General features: G+C 43.8%; 1 protein-coding gene across 1 annotated transcript in view; it reads right to left on the bottom strand.

Moving 5' to 3' along the window:
* The window catches only part of PHYH (phytanoyl-CoA 2-hydroxylase), a 53512-nt gene that overhangs the window by 2689 nt on the left and 28132 nt on the right, over nt 1–22691 (bottom strand). Inside the window, exons 6-8 of the mRNA XM_029615568.1 lie at nt 20521–20702; nt 17541–17690; nt 2837–2971 (exon numbers count right to left, since the gene is read on the bottom strand). Coding sequence (XP_029471428.1) covers nt 2837–2971; nt 17541–17690; nt 20521–20702 — 467 coding nt within the window. The remainder of the gene's footprint in view (nt 1–2836; nt 2972–17540; nt 17691–20520; nt 20703–22691) is intronic.

Here is a 22691-nt window from a genome sequence, read left to right as displayed (position 1 = left end):
GCGCTGAAAAGTCAGCGCCTGCTTTAACGTGTGCATGGTGCCCGTAAGCGGGGCGCCGTGCTATATGCGAATTAGGGGGTCACGCTAGCGAGGAGGCGCTAGGGTCACTTGCGTGACTTTAGCGCCTCTTGCTAAGGTGACCCCATCGCGGCTGCCGTTACGAAAGCCAACGCCGGTAAATTCGGCATCGGTTTTCATAACTGGCCGTCTGCCAGTAATGAAAACGGAAACCAATCGTCGGTAAACTCGGCATTGGTCTTCATAACTCGGCGATCTGCAGAGCTCAGCTATTAACACCTGCTCCAGGCGGGCGTTAATAGCCGAGAGCTAAATGTGCGTAATAATGAGTAATAGCCTCCTTCACGTGCATTTGCATGTGATGAACGCTATCCCATTCACTCCTCGTCTGAAATGCGTTAAATAGTTGCTAATCCCCCTATTGCATTAGGGGGTGGATTAGCGCCTAATTAACCCGCGTCTGAGTGTGGGTTATAAAGTGCGCTTGGCTGTTTGTTACAGACAGTTGATGCATGAACCCTTATATCATCCTTGGCGAAAGTCCTGCATATCTTTACATGTTAGATTGGGGGTCTTTGAGACTTTGTAGATAATTTTCTGGTTTGCTTTTGGGGTGATCTTGGAAGAATGACTACTCCTGCCAAGGTGTAGACCATATGTCTGACCATGGATGGATGGATGGAGAGCTGAATGTTTGGATAGGATCACAAAACCATTTCCAAACAGATGAACTTTTGTTTTTTAATAGGTCCTTAGAAATTTCTTTTGATCATGAACATAAGGCTTGCTGGGCAGACTGGGCAGACTGGATGGGCCATTCGGTCTTCTTCTGCCATCATTTCTATGTTTCTATAAGAACATTAGATTGCCATATTGGGTCAGATTAAAGGTCCACAGAGCCCAGTATCCTGTCTCCAACAGTGGCCAATCCAAGTCACAAATATCTGGCAGGATCCCAAGGGGTAGACAGATTCATTTCTGCAACTCCACCTTAATAATGGTTAATGGAAATTTTCCTCCATGAACTTGTCTAAACCTTTTTTTAAATGCAGCTACACGGACAGCTTTCACCACATCCTCTGGCAATGAATTCCAGAGTTTAATTATACATTGAGTGAAAGAATATTTTCTCTTATTAGTTGTAAATGTATCACCTGGTAACTTCATTGTGTGTCCCCCCTGGTCTTTGTACTTTTTGAAAGAGTAAACAACTGATTAACGTTTCCTTGTTTCACTCCACTCATTATTTTATAGACCTCTATCCTATCCCCCCCTCATCATATAATGAGTTCCCACTAAGTTTAATAGTGAAGTCCAAACTTTAAACCTTTAGGGACAGGATGCCCAAACTCAGAGCTACAGATTTATTCTGCAGGATGGTTTACGTCACCCAGTTATTTAATTAGCCAATTAATTGTGCTAAGGAAACTAGGGGTTTACCTACTATTTCTCTCATACTGATTCTAAATTAGTCTTATTGCTCCAACTTTGTACATTATTGTGTCTCATGAAGCACAGAAATTCTTAATGTATACCCTTTGCAATGCGTAGGAAAAAGACTGGTTTTAATTAAACAAGGGTATCATACGGTAGCATAACTTGTAATTCTCATTATTATACTCGGAGGTTCACAAACTCTCTCGGCACTGTATATTTTTACAAAAGAAATTAACAGGCTCATAGCAGGAGGATAAAGATGGAATTTGCAAGGTCTAAATTATCGGGCAGATCACTGAAAGGAAAGGATGATTCTGCTTGCTGAATGGAGGATCTTGACGTTCCAGAGATGAAGTGTACTTTGCATATATAAAGCAAGGAAATAAACTAAAATAAGAGGTGATCCCGTTTTACGGAATTACCTTAATACATTTCTCGACTAGCTTTTGGGAATAAGCAGGTAAAAAGCTAAACAAAACGGTTATCACTCATTGTTTTTTTATTGACGTTTATTTCCATTTCTTCAAGAGGATTAACCACACTGCACATACAATGAGAAAAAGAGACAGGTTTTTCAGTGCTGCCTTAATCTGGGGTTATATTGGTTACTGGATGATCCCGGCTTCTTGTGTCATTGCAGAACACAGCAAAGTGAATCTGAAAAGAGTGGAATCTCATCTCATAAAATGCCACTGCATTCCCGCCGTTAGGGGCTGCTCACGTTCCCGTAATCTCAGTTTCTGTTGCTCACGTTCCCGTAATCTCAGCTTCTGTTGCTCACGTTCCCGTAATCTCAGCTTCTGTTGGTTCCATCCAAGGCTGTCGGGAGCTTCTCCCGGACCTTTGGCCTGGCAGTGAACATGGCACAGGATGTCGTCTTCGGCTGTTGCTGCTCGTGGGCACGAGGCTTTTTCCTGTATCTGGGAATAGGATTCCCTGCGTGTTCCATGCGAAAGTCTTAGCCAGAGATGCCTTTTATATCGGAACATGTCTGAAGTCAGAAATGTGTCTTTTTTTTTTTTTTTTTTTAATTTCCCCTTCACAGGGTTACAACTTAATCCTTATATTTAGGTGCCCTGTTCTACCTCCATATCAAATTACTCTTCATCAACCCAAGCAAGTGGTAAACTGCCTCTATCAGAAAATACAAATGGGGGTAGTTTTATAACAGCCAATATGCACGGAACTTACATGTCCAAGCCTGCTTTGAAAATTATCCCCAAAACTTGCAGCTGCTCTTATGTGCATGGAAATTTACATGCAGAATTGAAAATGCAAACCCGGAATGCCTCCACCCAATCCAGGTAAACATCAGGCAATTTTGGAAGGGAACATTTCCACAGGTAGCGCGTGACTGCCCTCGCTGAGGCCAGTGTCCTACCTCAAAGGAGATGGTTGCATCCTCTCCAAGGCGCTTTTCTGCAATTTCTTCCAGTTCTCTCCAGATGATCTCTTGGCTCGTGCCTTGCACATCTATGTAATGACAATCTGCACTTGCAAAGTGACAGGAAATGGCCTGTGGAAAGCAAAACGAGACAGCGTCAGCAAACGTCGTCTCCCCACGAGCGTGTACAAGCTGCACAACCAAATCCTCGCTTCAGCTTCGCATAAAGCAGGGAAGAGAGCTTCGCTTTAATTCAGTGTGGGCCCTTTGCTCTAGGTATGGGAGGACTTTTTAAGAGCAATGGGAGATAAACGGATTTCCCCATGAATGTGGCAGCAGTGGGATTAGAACTCCAGCCTCCCAGCTGGATGCCGTGCACGCCTCGAGGCTCACATGAGCCCTCTGGATGGTTAAGCAGCAGTTTCTGTAGTTTAAAGAGCCCTTTTTTTTTTCAGAACTTAATCTTAACTATAATTTCTAATTACAGGCTACAACATCCACTTACAAAATAACACAGGTCACAGTGCACCAGGAATGATCAGCTAGGACTTTATCATTAGGCATCTTAGAGAAAGAGTGAGAGCCATTTAGTTACTTACTTACAGGTTTTTCTATACCTCCTATAGCAAGGAAATCTGTGCTAAGTAGTGAACAAACATTTCTAACAATACATCATCATATTAAAAGAAAAGCACATATCATGATACAACATCAAATGAAAAAGGTGCGCTTTCAGCTGTTTTTTAAAAATATCCCATAGTACCACCTCCTTCTCCATATCCACTGTACTTCTGAGCATCTCTCTGATTTATCAAAATCGTTTAATTGGATGCAACTCCTCCCAAGCTCCCCAGAGCTTGGGAGGCCCATTACCTAAATTACTAACTAAAAGAGCGAAGAGCACTGGCCTTGGGAGAGAGTCCTGCTTCATCCAACTTCGTTACGTGTTCCCAGGATGAGAAGGACCTGCCACCAGCACCACCGCATCAGACTTTCACACGGGACAGGGCCCCTCGCCTTACTGCTTCCTCGGGCCTGCTACGCCCAACTAAAGCACATCCAGTTGGTTTGGAACAAATTCATGTTGGCTATCTTTAGCAACTTAACATAGAAACCTAGAAATGACGGCAGAAGAAGACCAACCGGCCCATCCAGTCTGCCCAGCAAGCTTTCACACTATTTTTTTTTCATACTTTTCTGTTACTCTTGTCCCTTTTAAATAACATTTTTTGTTCTATTTCCCTTCCACCCCCACCATCTTAGATAGCAGTGCTGGAGCTGCATCTAAGTGAAGTATCCAGCTAATTGGTTTGGGGTAGTAACCGCTGTAAAAAGCAAGCTACACCCATGCTTATTTGTTTACCCAGTCTGTGCAACTCAGTCCTTGTTGGTTGCTTGAATATAAATCCTCTTTTCTTCATTCCCCCTGCAACTGAAGCAGTGAGCTGCGCTGGATATGCATTGAAAGTGACTCCCCTGCTTTTATGTGGATGCAAATCCTTTTTTCCACATTTCCTCTTGCCATTGAAGCATAGAGCAATGTTGGAGTTGCATTAACCTTGTGTATGTTTATTGAATAAGGGTATTATCTCCAGGCAGTAGCCATCATTCCCAGAGCCACCCACTCTTATAGAAACATAGAAACATAGAAATGACGGCAGAAGAAGACCGAATGGCCCATCCAGTCTGCCCAGCAAGCCTCACACATTTTTTCTCTCATTCTTATCTGTTTCTCTTAGCTCTTTGTTCTATTCCCCTTCCACCCCCACCATTAATGTAGAGAGCAGTGATGGAGCTGCATCCAAGTGAAATATCTACCTTGATTAGTTAGGGGTAGTAGGGGCAGTAACCGCCGCGATAAGCAAGCTACACCCATGCTTATTTGTTTTTACCCAGATTATGTTATACAGCCCTTATTGGTTGTTTATCTTCTCCCCTGCCGTTGAAGCCGGGAGCTATGCTGGATATGCGTGAAGTATCAGTTTTTTTCTTCTCCCCTGCCGTTGAAGCAGAGAGCCATGCTGGATATGCATTGAAAGTGAAGTATCAGGCACATTTGGTTTGGGGTAGTAACCGCCGTAACAAGCCAGCTACTCCTCGCTTTGTGATTGCGAATCCTTTTTTTCTTCACCCCTGTCGTTGAAGCTATGCAGGATATGCGTGAAGCATCAGTTTTTTGTTTTTGTTTTTTTTTTTCCCCTGCCGTTGAAGCAGAGAGCTATGCTGGAAATGGGTGATGTATCAGTCTTTCTCCCATGCCGATGAAGCAGAGAACCATGCTGGATATGCATGGAAAGTGAAGTATCAGGCACATTTGGTTTGGGGTAGTAACCGCCGTAACAAGCCAGCTACTCCCCGCTTTTTGAGTGCGAACCCTTTTTCTTCTCCCTTGCCGTTGTAGCAGAGAGCTCTGCTGGATGTGTGAAGTATCAGTTATTCTTCTCCCCTGTCATTGAAGCAGAGAGCTATGCTGTATATGCATTGAAAGTGAAGTATCAGGCATATTTGGTTTGGGGTAGTAACCGCCGTAACAAGCCAGCTACTCCCCTCTTTGTGAGTGCAAATCCTTTTTTCCATTACCTCTTGCTGTTGAAGCTTAGAGCGATGTAGGAGTCACAGTAAGCATGTGTATGTTTATTTAATATGGGTATTGTGTCAATAGCCATCATTCTGGCGAGTCACCCACTCTTCATTGGCGGCCTCTTGACTTTATGGATCCGCAGTGTTTATCCCACGCCCCTTTGAAGTCTTTCACAGTTCTGGTCTTCACCACTTCCTCCGGAAGGGCATTCCAGGCATCCACCACCCTCTCCGTGAAGAAATACTTCCTGACATTGGTTCTGAATCTTCCTCCCTGGAGCCTCAAATCGTGACCCCTGGTTCTGCTGATTATTTTCCTACGGAAGAGGTTTGTCGTTGTTTTTGGATCATTAAAACCTTTCAAGTATCTGAAAGTCTGTATCATATCACCTCTGCTCCTCCTTTCCTCCAGGGTGTACATATTTAGATTCTTCAATCTCTCCTCGTACGTCATCCGATGAAGATCCTCCACCTTCCTGGTCGCCCTTCTCTGTACCGCTTCCATCTTGTCTTTGTCTTTTTGTAGATACGGTCTCCAGAACTGAACACAATACTCCAGATGAGGCCTCACCAAGGACCTGTACAAGGGAATAATCACTTCCCTTTTCTTACTCGATATTCCTCTCTCTATGCAGCCCAGCATTCTTCTGGCTTTTGCTATCGCCTTGTCGCATTGTTTCGCTGTCTTCACATCATTAGACACTATCACCCCAAGGTCCCTCTCCTCTTCATTCATGTCCGCTATCACCCCAAGGTCCCTCTCCCCCTCTTCATTCATGTCCGCTAGACTTTATGGATCCAGTGTTTTTTCCACGCCCCTTTGAAATCCTTCACAGTTCTGGTCTTCACCACTTCCTCCGGAAGGGCGTTCCAGGCATCCACCACCCTCTCCGTGAAGAAATACTTCCTGACATTGGTTCTGAGTCTTCCTCCCTGGAGCTTCAAAATCGTGACCCCTGGTTCTGCTGATTTTTTTCCTAAGGAAAAGGTTTGTCGTTGTCTTTGGATCATTAAAACCTTTCAAGTATCTGAAAGTCTGTATCATGTCACCTCTGCTCCTCCTTTCCTCCAGGGTGTACATATTTAGATTCTTCAATCTCTCCTCATAAGTCATTTGATGGAGACCCCAGACCATTTTGGTCACCCTTCTCTGGATCACCTCCATCCTGTCTCTGTCCCTTGGGAGATTCGGTCTCCAGAACTGAGCACAGTACTCCAGGTGAGGCCTCACCAAGGACCTGTACAAGGGGATAATCACTTCCCTTGTCTTACTCGATATTCCTCTCTCTATGCAGCCCAGCATTCTTCTGGCTTTAGCTATCGTCTTGTCACATTGTTTCACCGACTTCAGATCGTTAGACACTATCACCCCAAGGTCCCTCTCCTGTCCCGTGCACATCAGTAAATTTCACATTATTACAAGTCGAGACAGGGCCAATAAGGACCGACCTGGGACTCCCAATGTGGGATTCAAATTAAATTTTAACAACAAACACTAAACCCACAGCTGACAAGTTTCTCTCTTACCAGCTTTAAAAGCCTGCTGGGTAATAGCTGCCACTCCTGCACCTCTGCCTGACTTATGACGCCGAGTCAGAATTTAGTAACCTGGGGAAGGATCTGGATCAGCAAGCCAAGTCTTAGTGACCCAAAGCAAGTCCAATTCATTTCCTAAAATGTCACAGTCCAGCTACTGAGGATCTAGGTAGAGAGGTGACAGCAACAATCACCTCTAGGATCAGTTCTTGCAACGCCAGGTCTACATACCGGTTTCATTTAATTGCAGGTAATCTCTCTCAACTCATCAGGAATTAAACTCTCAGCAACACGAAAAGCCTTGCATTGGCTGCCAGCGATTGGGCGTATTAACTGTGATTTAAATTACTCACCTTTCCCAAATCTGAGCTCAAGGCGATTCCCAGCTCAAGGTCTGTAGTCATTTCTGGGGATGCACACGTCTGTCCAACCTGGGCCCGGGATATTTAAGAGACCTGCCAGCTCCCGGAGGGGACTCAAGTCCTTACAGAGGTCATTCCCTGGACTTCTCTGTTGAAAGCTATCGGAAACATAAAAGACTAGAAGACCCATCTAAAAACTGACAGAAGTGAATGGAGGTGGGGTGGTGGAGGGGAGAGTCTGTTCCTGTAACTGCTTACATGAAAATCTCTCCAATAAAAATAATATATATATATATATATATATATATTAAAAACAGAAGGAGCTCACTTTGGGCTATTCTGTTGGCAACCACTTTTTTTTTCTTCTTTACATATTTATGATCCATTTGTTAAGTAATCTGATGTAGATATCTCGTTTTATTTTGGCCTGTTCAGGACTTTTAAGTATATATATATATATATATATATATATATATATATATATATATATATATAATTTTTTATTTAAATGTCTGTGTTTGTTTCATGGCCTATTACTGGACCCCATTGTTATTTGAGGTCTGCTTTGAACATCCCATCTGGAACAGTGGTTTACAAGAGTCAAGGCCTTTGATTTTACAGAGTAGGCATTCAATAAATTTATCTCAAAGACGAGACAGACAAAATTTTCTGTTTATTTCCAGCTCAGGGGTCAATAAGAACTAAGGTTTCTTGAGCTCTTTCCAGGTACGGAGCATAAAACATTTGAACAGCCCTTAAAATAAATCTTTAATTTTTATTAAAAAAGTGTCATAAAAAACTCTTTAAAAGGGAAACCCCCCCCCCACAACTCCAATTAATTCAATTCTTACTCATCTGAACCTGATGCTCCATACACACTGTCAATTTAGGGAGAGCTTGGGTAGATAATAGACAAGACGGTTAGATCAGGAATAAAGATGAGTTAGGCCAGGGTACTTGGTTGTTTTGCTTGCACCCAAAGCCTGAAAAGAGAATATCAAAGACTTTCCAGAGCAAACAGTAAACACGCTTCATCAATCAAGCTGGAAATTAATTCCGTAAAGGCTAAAGACCATCATTTGAAAGAGCCAGCAGCTTCCAACACTGCACGGGTGAGGTGGGGCCCAGCGCTCCAAGAGACGCAGATCTGGGACGCCGGATAATGACCTCTACCAGGTAACGAGAGCCCACTAATCGTCATACAAGCAGTGAGGCAACCCATCCAGACCCCGCCAATTACAAGGAAGTCAACAAGGAACTAATGTGTGGGCCTATCAACTATCCGCCAACGACCTAAGAGACACCGAAGTCTGGGGAGCAAAGCACTCTAAAATGGGAGGTTTCTAGGAGCCAAGCTGCTTCAGCGACTAATCCTGCAGAGATCCGGAAGACCAGAGGACATCAAGGCAGACCCCCGACCCCGAGAGACATCCTGAAGACCCTTGAAACTCTGGCCACCATGGAAGGACTTCAAACCAAGAGGGTATGAGAGACAGAAAGTAAAGGGACAGATTAAGTATAAGAAGCCTGTGTTCCCAGGCATGAGGCACGCTGTATCCTTTTGGTGAAATACAGAATACATCACACAAATTATACAAAGGGGTGAGGGCATGGTTTTCATCCTCCTTATATAAGCTGCTGCACCTGTAGTTGCTCACATACATAGGGGTAGATTTTATAAGATGCGCGCGCCAGCACATGCAATGTTAGAAAATAGGGTGGCCGCACGCACGTGTGGGTGGCGTGTGCAAGGGGGGGGGTGTGTGAATTTTTGCAAAGTACACACGGCGACGCAATCGGGCCTTCCCCAGTTCCCTCCCAGTCTGCTCCAATTAAGGAGCGGACTGGGAGGGACCTTCCCTAATCCCCTGCCTAACCTCCCTTCCACTTCCCCTCTCCTCCCCTAATCCTAACCTACCTTGCCTCTATTTTTTAATTTTATTACTTACTGCTCCTTGGGAGCAGATGTAATTTACATGTGCTGGTGCGCGCTTCCCGGGGCCTCCGTCCCACCCCTCGCCACTCAGACCACGCCCCCAGCCCGCCCCTTTCTCAGGGCCCGGCACGTGCACTGTTTTTGTTTTTTACACAAGAGGGGCTTTTAAAATTCGGCCAATATTTCCTTTCTCCAAACGCACCCAAGTCTGCACACAGGAAGCTTCTCGGGGAAACACCTTTTAGGGCGCTCCTGTCCACCTGCAGCCACTTCATTTCCTATAACAATGGCAAACAACTTGACTTTTGCAGCACTCCCATTCTGAATGAGGGAAGACAGTTCATGCCTGCAGCACTCACATACACTCCCATTCTGAATGAGGGAAGACAGTTCATGCCTGCAGCACTCACATACACTCCCATTCTGAATGAGGGAAGACAGTTCATGCCTGCAGCACTCACATACACTCCCATTCTGAATGAGGGAAGACAGTTCATGCCTGCAGCACTCACATACACTCCCATTCTGAATGAGGGAAGACAGTTCATGCCTGCAGCACTCACATACACTCCCATTCTGAATGAGGGAAGACAGTTCATGCCTGCAGCACTCACATACACTCCCATTCTGAATGAGGGAAGACAGTTCATGCCTGCAGCACTCACATAGCGCTAAGAAAATGCCACAAGGGGCTCGCCTCTAACTTTGCCTCCTTGCAGTAACCCACAAGTATCCACTGTAATTACAGTCCAACATAAGAACGTAAGATGTGCCATACTGGGTCAGACCAAGGATCCATCAAGCCCAGGATCCTGTTTCCAACAGAGGCCAATCCAAGTCACAAGTACCTGGCAAGTACCCAAACAGATAGATCACAAGCTACTATTGCTTATTAATTACCGTCATAGCAATTTACAGATTTTTTTTCCTCTAGGAACTTATCCAAACCTTTTTAAACCCAGTTACATTAAGTGCTGTAACCACATCCTCTGGCAATGAATTCCAGAGATTAACTTCACGCTGAGTGAAAAAGAATTTTCTTCGATTTGTTTTAAATGAGCTACTTGCTAACTTCATGGAGTGCCCCCCTGGTCCTGCTATTATCTGAGAGGGTAAATAACCGATTTACCTTAACTTGCTCAAGTCCTTTCATGATTTTGTAGACTTCTATCATATCCCCCCTCAGCTGTCTCTTCTCCAAGCTGAACAGCCCTAACTTCCTCACAGGGCAGCTGCTCCATGGCCCTTATTTTGGTCGCCCTTCTCTGCATGTTCTCCAGTGCAGCTATATCCTTTTTGAGGATTTTGTACACAGTATTCAAGATGTGTCCAAACAACAGGTTTCCAAGAAAAACGTGCACAGAGCTGCCATGCAAACAACCCCAACAGTGGTACAAGCTGCACCAGGAACCCAAGGCGGCTGGGGTAACCTGCACGGAGCAGCCATGGTTACCCACCCTAAAAGCAGCGGTGCGGCTGCAGAAGGCTTCCAAGAAGGTTGGGGTAACATGGCTACACCCCTAACACTATGCACGAGTCGGAGAGATAGAGAGCGCAGGGGTAGGAGCAGGGTTGAGAAGTTGAATAACTACACAAGGGGAAACTGGTGCAGCTTTAAGTATGGGAAACTTATCTGCTGATCTACCCAGAGACAAATACAAGAGGCAGCCCGGCAGGGCCAATTGGCCTTTATCTGCTGTCATTTACTGTCACTGTGTTTAGCTTTAGACGTATCAGAAAAATGTATTTCTGCAACGCGGCGTATGATACAGGCGCCGAGTGACAAACTCTGCCCCTTTCATTTCAAATCACCACCACGATCGGCAATTTGAAACGAGGAAAGCTCTCTATAGATGTAACATAACTATTCTTTGTAATGGTACCAGCTGGTGCCCTTGTAAAAACATTTTTCACTCATACGATATCACGTCACAACCAGGGCCGGTGCAAGGGTAGTAGGCACCCTAGGCAAACCTTACAAGTCTGGCGCCCTCTCCCCATACACAATTTTAAATTGTGCATTTATAACATTTTACATGAAAAGTGACATTCTGAGGTACAATTAATATACACGTAGTTGTGATAATTTCATGCACCATTGTGATGCCAACAAGAAAACTTTGCATCTTGGAATTCATATGGCCTCATACCTATTGTGATATATTTCGGCATGGTCCTCCCGTATCAACACAGTACTATCTGCCAACACTCAAAGAATAACCCCACCTATGAAAAGGAATACCACAAATATTACACCAGAATCTAAAATACCAATACACCTCCTATCAGGAAAACAGAACAGGCCAAGCTACTACAGATCGCTACAGAGACACCACATGCTAAAAGAATGCTTCATCTCAGTCTTTGCATGCAGAACACAAACCCTCACCAAATACAGAATAAAGTCACATAAAGTATAAATAGAAATGTGCAGACAAAAACTGAACTGTAAAATGTATCACGCCAGACTCTATACAGTGCAACAATGGAAAAACAAAAATGTCACCATTCCTCATGAAACAATCAATAAAATCAAGATATATAAATCATGAATCATAATAAAATCATACAAATAAAATAATTTCAAAACAGATGATGAATAGAATATCCAATAACGCTGGGGAACAATTTTTAACATAATTCCTGTTGAGTTCAATTTTTCACCTGTTTTAGACTTAAATAGGCATGCTGATTTCAAAACGGCAGTTAGTTTTCTTCTATCACATCAAGTTTTTTCTCAGCAGCCTATCTTAGGCCTGGATTTATCAAAATTCACTAAATATCGTATGCAAAAAAAAAAGGGGCGTGTTTTGTGGTAATAGATAAAGGCCGGTGAGGTTGAAAGTCCACAGATTCGGCAGCTCATTAAAGGTGAACATTTCATCAGGACAATGTCAGAACTCCAAAAGAATGCTTGGTTGTCATTCAAAAACCTTGTCAAGGACTTTCTTGGAAACACAAGAGCACAGAACTACACCGAAATTGTCCAGAAACTCTTGGAGAGCTTCAAAATGCTTTGTTGCAACCTGAGCATCAAGGTGCATTTTCTGCATCGCCATCTTGCTGACTTCCCGAAAAACCTTGGTGCAGTCAGTGATGAGCAAGGTGAACGATTCCACCAAGGTTTGAAGGTCATGGAGGCACGGTATCAGGGTAGATGGGATGTACATGTGATGGCTGACTATTGTTGGAGCATCAGGCGAGATTGTCCACAGATTGAACACTGCCCGAAAAGCTATAAGTGTAAACATTTGGTAGCAGAACTTTACTACTTGTACACAATTTGACTTACCGTAACAATATATAGCCTTTGTATGAATAAAATAACTCTAAATAAACAGTATATTCAGGTAATTTTTTCTTTTATTTCCTTTGTATGTACATTTTGTATGATTTTTGGGACAAAGGGATGGTATCCTGTACCTTAAAAAGTTAAGGTGATAGAGAAAAACTGGGGTCATTTTGGATTCAGATGTCAAAAGTTAGTCAAAAACAAGTGTCAGATCTGTGTAATTAAAGATTAATGCAAATTTTGAAAGCTTTACCAAACACCAATAAAATATTTAAAAACAGCAAACACTACTCAATAATTAAAATAAGGATAAAAAATATCCCACAATAAATAGCTGGGAACTTTTGATTTTCAGTCTGAGCTTGTCATGAATTAATGAGAGGGCCTGCGATACAAAGACTTTCTCCTCTCTCTCACATACACACGCATACTCATACACACACTCACTCTCTCCTCCATATGCTTTCACATACACATACACTTGCTCTCTCTCTCCCCTACATGGCTGTCTCACACACACGTTCTCTCCCCCTCATGCTCTCTCAAACACAAATACTCTCTCTCCCCCCACACACGCGCTCTTCCTCACATGCTCTCTCACAAACACATACTCTTTTTCCCCCACATGCTCTCATATACACATGCACTCACACATGCTCACTCGTATATATATTTTTTACTCTCCATCCTAGGTGTAGGCAGCAGCAGCAGCAGCTTTCTTCTTGGACTTCCATGGCATCAGGAGGCCTCCACTGTCTTCCTCGTTCAGCAGAGATGCTGCCTCTTTTCTGCAGCGCGCCCAGCCGATCCTGCCTTTCTCCTGCCGTGTAGCCTGGCTGATTGCTGGCCGATCGCTGCCTCTCTCCTGCTGCGTTGCCCGACCGATCACTGCCTCTCTCCTTCTGTGCGGCCCGGCCAATCGCTGCCTCTCTTCAGCCGCACAGCCCCTGTGCGGCTGAAGAGAGGCAGCGCACAGCCCCTGTGCGGGTCAATTGCAGCATCGGCCAGCCGCACTGCCTCTCTCCTACCGTGCGGCTGGCCGATGCTGCAATTGACCCTCTCAGTCTTTTCTTCTGGCCACTCCTTCCAGCTACGATTGGTCATCCTTCTTCCTGCCCATGCAGGCCCACAACACATTTCCTCTTCCGGTCCTTGAGGGCTAGAAGGAGGTCCAATTCCTAGGTCAGTGGTTCTCAACCTTTTTTCTGTCAGGACACACCTGATAGATGGGCCTCACATGCGAGACACACTGAACACAGGACAATCACAGGGCTAACCTCACCCCCGACCCTCAGCAATGGGTATAAAGCAGAACTAGAACATTTCCAGTACAACTCACCTTACAAAAAAGATATTCTGGTATTATCTCAATAACAGCAACACAAACTCCCTCTACTACAGGCTCAATAGCCCTACTTATAAAAAGACAGCAGTTCACCACCAATGCATGTCCTACTGAGAAAACACAACAAATAAGGTGAGGTATTTTATGTGCCCACATGCAAGTTAAATACCTCACCTCAGTCATACACACAAGATCGACCTTCACCAAGCACAGAAAGACCACAAATTACAAATATGGAGACAGAAACTGGAATGGAAACCCAAAATAAGCCACTCTGCATGCAGAGCGAACCTGGAGAAATGGAAAGAGAAATATAGCACCTAACATAGTCCCAGGATCTGCAATAATGCACACAAACTAATCCGCACACAGTTACACCTGTATTATGGAACACACAAACAGTAACAACCCCTACCTATGAAATACAACTATTAAACCAGGCCCTAAACACTAATACATTTCCTATTGGGAAAACAGAATAAGCCAAGCTGCTATAGAGCCCCACACAGAAATAATTGTAAAACTATATGAAAAAATGTTTCAAAACAGCTGATGAACAGAACATCATCCATCAATTAAAAACTCTTAAAAATTATTAAAAATTCTTCAAACACCAATAAAATATTTCAAAACAGCAGACATCGCCTAATACCCAATAATTAAAATGGTAGTCAATCAAGAAAAATGAACTTTAATAGTCACCTTTACTTACCCTCTCCAACAACTCTCCTACTCCTTTCCCTTGCAGGTCACACCAGAAGCAGCAGTGGCTGCTGAAGCTGTCCTCACAGTCCTCTTCCTTAGGGACCATAGCCAGTCTCTTCTCACACACACACACACACACACGTTATACCCTCAGGACCAGTTTCTGTCTCTCACACACCAATCATCTCCCCAACCAGTCTCTCTCTCTCACACACAAGCACACACATACCAGTCATCTCCCTGATCAGTCTCTCTCACACATACACACGTCACCTCTCTGGCCAGTCTCTCTCAATCACACAATGCTCTCGCTCTCTCTTACTTACACACAGGCTTTCAAATACAGACATGCTCTATTTCATTTATACTCAAGCTCTCAATCACACACATGTTCTATCTCACTTACAAACAGGCTCAGTCACACACATGCCCCCTCTCTCTCACAGCCGGTCAAAAACATGCTCCATCTCTCTCTCGCACACACACATTGACACACACAAGCACCCTCCCTGACTCACATATACACCACACACATACAGAAGCACCCTCCCTGTCTCACATACATATTACACTTACAGAAGCACCTTCCCTATCTCACACATAGAAGCACCATTCCTTTCTCACATACACACACACAGAAGCACCCTCCGTTTCTGACATACACACCACATACACACACACAAAGGCCCCCAGCTGAACAGCTAGTCTTTGGCCCGCTGGCCTGGTCTCCGGAGGCAGCTGGCTGCACCATCTTCATTTCTTTGGCCCCCGCCGGCTGCGAGTAGCACGCGACACACCGGTTGAGAATCGCTGGCCTAGGTCCTGCAGCTGCCACCAGTTTCGGGAATCGAGACAACATTTTTTCACAATTCTGAGCAGGTCCGATGGAAGCAGTAGGTGGCTGCTGGGTCGCCCCTAAACCTGTGGCACACTAGGCAATCGCCTAGTGCTTCCACTGGCCCCAGTCACAACAGTTTTGAATAAGAACATAAGAAATTGCCATGCTGGGGCAGACCAAGGGTCCATCAAGCCCAGCATCCTGTTTCCAACAGAGGCCAAAACCAGGCCACAAGAACCTGGCAATTACCCAAACACTAAGAAGATCCCATGCTACTGATGCAATTAATAGCAGTGGCTATTCCCTAGGTAAAATTGATTAATAGCCATTAATGGACTTCTCCTCCAAGAACTTATCCAAACCTTTTTTGAACCCAGCTACACTAACTGCACTAACCACATCCTCTGGCAACAAATTCAACGGTTCTTCCCTGAGTCTTACTCAAGAAAGAATTCCTTTGTTAGCATGCTCACCTGCTTCCCCGTCACGCCCACAAACTGGACGCGCTGTACAGCCGCGCAGGATTCAGAACTCCATTCAATATGTGCTCAGCAGTTTCTACACATGCTTCATGTACAGTATCAGGAACAGGGACTGTACAGGAACAAAGCATGCACGCCAGCTCCCAAAACTAACACAGGACTTGTGGCTGAGCGCACGCCACGGGTTTTATAACCAAACAAACAAAAAAAAAAAAAGCAGCTCTCTCAACTCATGAATTCCTGTTACCTTACTAAACTAAACAAGGTGCACAATATAAATATCAGATTTTCCTAGAAGGAACTGGTACCCTCTCCAAGTAGAAAAGTGATCCGTTTAAGCTTTAGCTGAGAATTAGTTATTTTGTGCTCTAGGATTGCTATTAAAGATGTTTAATGACATTTTCACAGAAGGAACTGTCTAAATATTGCCTGTTTCTGGTCCAGTTTTCATGGCGACAGAAATCCCCCTAGGGGAGGAAGCACAATATAAATAAATGGTCCTATATTCAGCAGAGATCTCCGCTTTTGGGAGCTGGGAGGAAGCAGCAGCGTGTTGCTGGCACGACCTTGCTAAGGCTCCAATAAAATGCAATGCACTGCTTGGAGAAAAGTCACTGCACCAAAATGGGCCTTCCAGAGGTACCTGTGTGGGGCTGCTTGGGCTTCCAGCTCATTTCATTCCCTGATTTTAAATACACTTAAATATCCCCTAATAAACACACAATACCAGAAAGCTGGGGGTACGCGAGTTCTAGGCAATCAGAGCACTGAAAGAGACAGATTCACATCTTTCTATTCTACACTCACTGTGCAGTACAGAGGAACGGATCAGCCACTGTTTCCCCAGTGGTGGCTCAGGATATACTGGTGGCTAAACCAATTAGCTGCAATCAGGTCTCAAGATGAGGAGCCTTGAAGAAGATTACAAGCAAAGGGCTGGAGAGCCCGACAACTCTCTCTCTTTTCTAAACACATTTAAATATCTTTGTCCATAAGCAGTAACTATAATCCTAGGCCGTGCCCATCCCCATAAAGAATCTATTCCTCTCTTGATAAGACAGCACTCTCCTAGGGTCTGGTTTTAATAAATGTATGTGAATTAAGGCCTCAGCTTTCTCCCTCCCCTCCAATCTCTCTCTCTCTCTATCATAACAATGTTAGCGGCTCTGGGTAATCATTGCGTCGTGTCTCTGCATGCGACCTATCACCACCAGCCGGAGCTTGGAGGGGGAGCGAGGTCTGCACAGCAGGGCCAGCGGTCTCTCGCGTGCTGCAGACTTTCCTTATTGCTATGGTTTCTGTAATGATTCTGCTGTTCTAGGATGTGTAACAGTTTTCATTTGAAACACATTAAAAATGACAGGCGAGTTTTGTCCGACCACTAACGGCTTCCTTAAAATGCTACACCTCTTACAAATTCTGCCAGGGGTATGCAAACTTATGAGCACAACTGTATATCCATATTGTATTCATGAATTAAATCTACCAGCATTTACAGGAGGGCAGGATGAATCAGAGAACGAACTGAAAGTCACAATTTTCTTTTTTTTTTAACACATTTCAACTAGAAAGCTTTAAAACACCGAGCCCAGCAAGAACGTGTAAGTAAGACATTGGTGCTGTACCTTTCTAAGTCCTTGTGTCCTGTTCATACCAGAGCCATGGATCAGCAGCGGATGGAAGAGCACTGTGTCGCCCTTCTCCATAACCAGGTGCGTCCTGGGAAGACTGGGGTCATAGTCCCGGATCCCGTGGTACATCTTATTCACCCCTCCCTTTGGCGAGACACAAAGGAGGTTTTATGACATTTCAGAGGCTCAATAATACCAGGCTGCAGGAAGAGGACTTAGAACATTTCACCGATTTCAGAAACCAACACCAACAAATGTGATAAGAAAGCAAAAACAACGACGTCCAGAGTCGACAGTGGAAACCTCCGTGTCCGCATTTCCATATCCAAGGGGCAATCTGCATGGCGTGGTGGTTATAACCCTTACAGCAGTGGCTATGAAGGCATTGGGATAACCCGCACGGGCTGACCCTGGCACACAGGTGAGGTGATGCGAACTATGACTTCACTTGATAATAAGACATGGAAGGGGACTTGCATGAGCTCTTGTAAGAATCATGAAGGGACATTTCATGAAGATGGATTGGATTGGATTAGCACTAGTTTGGATTGGATTGGATTAGCATTAGTATATATTCACCTACTGCAGGGGTGTCATTAGCATGCCCTGAGTCTCAGCGGCCCTGATAATTTTTTAAATTCAATTTCAATTTACCCTGCCAGCAGGCTGCTGCATCAGGCAGCATTGTATCATCGGGATCGGGCGATCGAAGGAAGTCAAGGCCGCCCGTGCTCTGCTGGGGGTGCAGAAGAAAAGAGGCAGCTGTTGCATTAGCTGGGCCAGTGGCTGAGTTTAAGGGACAACGCTGCTGCATCAGGCTGGGCTACACAGCCTATCACGTCGGGCTGGGCAGTACGGCTGAATATAGAAGGCTGCAGTGTCGTCCCAATCCTTGCGCTTAAAAGAGGCGGCTGCCACATTGGGCTGAGCTGATCTGTGCGGCCTAAGGGAGAACGCTGCTGCACTGGGATGGGTCATGTGGCCTAAGGCTGCTCCATCAGGCTGGGCTACACAGCTGGAGAGAGAAGATGCACTGGCTGTGTGGCAAAAGAGATTAAGCTGCTGGGTCCAGTCCACATGGTGGAAGAGAGGAAACTGCAATGTTGGCTGGGTCGCAGGGCCAAAGAAAGGAGACTGCTGCCTGTACAGAGTATGAGAGCTTGTGTGCATGTAAGTGTGAGCAATAGCATGTGTGAGAACCTGTGTGTGTGTGTGTGTATGTGAGAGACCCAAGGAGGAGACTGCTGTGGCCTACACATCCCAGAGAGAGAGAAAGAGAGCAATTGACAACATATGAGAAACAGTATATGAGAGAGCACATGTGTGGACAGCGCAAGGAGGAGACTGCTGTGGCCTACACATCCCAGAGAGAGAGAGAGAGAGAGAGAGAGAGCGCAATTGACAACATATGAGAAAGAGTATGTGAGAGAGCACATGTATGGAGAACGCAAGGAGGAGGCTGCTGCCGCCTGCATATGGGAGAGAGAGAATCCGTTAGTGCATGCGTACGTGCGTGAGAGTGAGCGGGGGAGACAGAGCGCATGGTTTGTATGTGTAAAAGAGCATATGAGAGAATATGTGTGAGCTTGTGTGTGTATGTGTGTGAGGAGAAAGTTTGTGTGCCCACTCCCTCCCTCCCCCTATTAAATTGTGACAATCTCAGGATGACTGGAAATCAAATGTTCCCAGCTATGGAGAACAAGGGATTTTTTATCCTTGTTTATTTTAATTATTGCATGTTATTTGATGTATTTACTGTTTTGAAATATGTTATCGGTGTTTGGAGAATTTTAATCATTTTTTATGAGTTTTTTATTATTGGACATTCTTTTTATCAGCTGTTTTGAAAAATGTGTTGTCTAAGTATGGTTTGATGTTTCATGTGGCATGGTGATGTTTTGTTTTTTCCATTGTTGCAATGCATACAGAATGTGACTTGTTGCGGTTTCCAGTTCAGTTTTTATCCTCAGAGTTCTATTTATGCTTTATGGCCTTTTTATTCCATATTTGGAGAAGATTTGTTTGTGTTCCGCATGTGTGACCGAGGGGATATATTCTGCTAGCAGGTAATTTCTCTGTAGGGATCTACAGCAGCCTGGCTTGGTCTGTTTTCCTAATAGGAGGGGTGCTGGTGTTGTAGGGCCTGGTGTAATATTTGCAGTGTTGCCTGTTACTATTTGTGTGCTGACAGTTAGTGCTGTTTTGGTACAGGAGGTTTACTTTATTGTAATTGTAATTCATTTTTTTCAGAGGATTCATTGCCAATTGGTTTTTAGCTGCAAATTAACTGCACGATTTTAAAATGTCTGCAATACTGGAACCCATAAGTTGTATGTAAGTGGCTGTATGATGTGCTGTGTCTGGGTCCCTCAATCAGCTCTTAGGAGCAGCTTAAGAAGAGATCAGTGAAGACTGTGGATGATTGATGCATTCATCATATTTTCATAACACTGGGAAAAATTGAGCAATGCACTCATAATACATGTGGTTACAATTAACGGAATGCATACATGTATGCAAATTATGCTCCATTATTCTTATGGCACTTCAAATTGAATCATGAGTGCATGACTCATAATTGATGGCTTTGTTGGTTCTGATGATCCATTGTTAGATTGTTCATTGCCTGTCCTGGGGATGCTACCACAGAGAGATGAGAGAGGAGGCTGGTTCAGGGGTAGTAGTGGCAACTTTATACAAATGAGGGGAGGATCAGACAACCAGGTTCCCTCTTCCCTGAGTCGTCAAGTGTACAGATCTGGTCTGTGGGAGAAATGGACAACCCTGGGTGGCAGGAAGGAAGGTCATATGAGGTCTGAAGTACCTAGCAATGCTCCTGGTCTAGTGGTTAGAGCAGCAGGCATGGTAATGACTGCTTTCCTTTTCTTGGAGAGGTTTTCTAAATGCATCCTTCTATAATTTTACAGAGGCATATAATTTAACAACGAAATCAAAACTGAAGATGAGATGTTACCTCCCACTCAGGGTAGTCGTGCTGCTTCAGGGACCCCGTGTGTGTTCCTGGAAGCACGACGAGGCAGCCATTGTTCCGATCTACACGCTCCATGGCTGTCCAGGCACACACGATGCGATCGGCAGGCCTGAACGGGAAATAATGCAGGTCCTGGTGCAATGGGTGGCGAGAAGTCATTTTACCTGAAAGAAATGCATCACGCTTAATTTCACAAGGGAAGGCTGGTTTTGAGCATTCAAATTCTCTCCTAGCAGACTGCAAGAGCGGTCGGTATCCAGAGTGAATGTTTATAATCAGTCTTGTAAATGTATAATAGTATATATTCAAACGCAAACAAAGAATTTCTCTTTTTCCATTTCTTCTATCTATTCAAGAGGAATGGTCAAGGTGGATTATATAACATAAAACAATCGCTCTAACATAAAATAAACCATTTTTAATTTAATAGCCTACCTATAGAAAAAAACAACAATTTACAACAAACAAATTAAAATAATCAATAATTAAATTCATACAACAAGAATCTAAACAGTAAAAATTCTAAAGAAACAATTTAAAAACAGGGACAATAAATAAATAAGACACAGGTAAATAACCAACACACATGAAAAGCAACCACTTAAAAACAGATACAACTTAAGAACAGGAAGAAGGGAATGCAAGTCACCTGCTGCAGTAAAGCATAAACAGAATCAATCAACTATTAAAAGCCTGAATAAAAAGCCAAGACTTAACTGGCTTCCTAACCTTAAGATAATTCAGTTCTGAACACAAACCTAACGGGAGTGGATTCCACAGATGCAAGCGTTCAGAAGTGGAGACAAGGGGAAGGGAGTGGGGGATTAGTATTTTGATCCCACTGAGTAGAAGGGAGTTTTATGAGAGAGAAAAGATGAAGGCCTTTGATGAATGTTGCTATCGGGTGGCGAAAGATTGGAAGACCTAAGTGTTGATGCTATGCCGCAATAGCACTTAAGTGACAATCTGATTTCATTCCAGATTTGGAAAGACTGAGCAGATATCATAGAAGGGTTAAAATCGAGCAACTGAATGAATCCTCTTTCTGTAATACACCCCAAATAGAAGACATTTTCCATTTAACGTTGTAGAAACATCTTCAGGTTGCAAGAACAACTTCCTTTACTTCTTGGAGTACAAACCAATCTTGATGTTGCCAAAAGGGCGCTATTAGTATAATCTCCCCTTTGTCTTTTCTCATCTTGAAAATTGTTTGGGATATAAGTGGTACCCGTAGAAACGCATACGTCAGACTTTTGATTCCACAGAATAAAAAATGTGTCTGATGTGAGAGAAGCAGGTGCTAGTCTTTTCAAGCAGTTTGGAGAGTTTGCAGTTGAATGGAGCTGCAAAGTGGTCCACAGATTTCATTTCCCAGAGTCAAAAGAATAACTGCATTGTGTTGGGATGGAATGACCATTTGTGAGGTAAAAAGACAACTCAATAAGTCTGCAAAAACATTGTCTCTGCCCAGAAAATGAATGGCATTGAGGAACATGTTCCTCAACAATGGCCAATTCAATATATTGCATGCTTCCTTGCATAGTTTTGAGTTTGTTGATGTAGTACATTGCTACCTGGTTGTCTTTCTGGATTTGAAGTACTGATCTTTTTATCCATATCTCAAATAATAAAATAACTCTGAATATGGCACTCAGTTCTAGAAGATTTATGTGTAATTTTTGTTTCTCCTGACATTTATTTATTTATTTAGAAGATTTTTATATACCGATGAACGTTGGGAACATCTCATCGGTTAACGTTGGGAACATCTCATCAGACATGGGCAGCTACAATTGCCAGGCACTTTAGGTATGTTTATTTTGCAAACCGGTTTTAGACCATTTGTTAATTATGTGGTCTAGAAATGTATTAAAAGTATTTGGTATTGAAAATATTGATTTGCTACTGTGAATCGAAGGTACTTCTTATAATTGATGTGAATGGAAATGTGTGTGTAAGCATCCTTTAGATCCAGTATTGTCAGCCAATCATTGATTTCTAGATGTGGAAGGATGATACCTAGAGAATTCATTTTGAATTTCTCTCCACTGAGATATTTGTTTAGGCCTCTCATTCAGAATAGATAATAGGCCTCCTCCTGACTTTTTTGGGGATAAGGAAATCTCAGAGTAAAAACCCTTGCGTTTTTC

This window comes from Rhinatrema bivittatum, chromosome 9 (genome assembly GCF_901001135.1).
Source record: "Rhinatrema bivittatum chromosome 9, aRhiBiv1.1, whole genome shotgun sequence".
In the NCBI taxonomy this organism is placed as follows: Eukaryota; Metazoa; Chordata; class Amphibia; order Gymnophiona; family Rhinatrematidae; genus Rhinatrema; species Rhinatrema bivittatum.
Note: the sequence above shows the minus strand (reverse complement) of the source record. Positions and strands in the feature narration are given on the sequence as shown.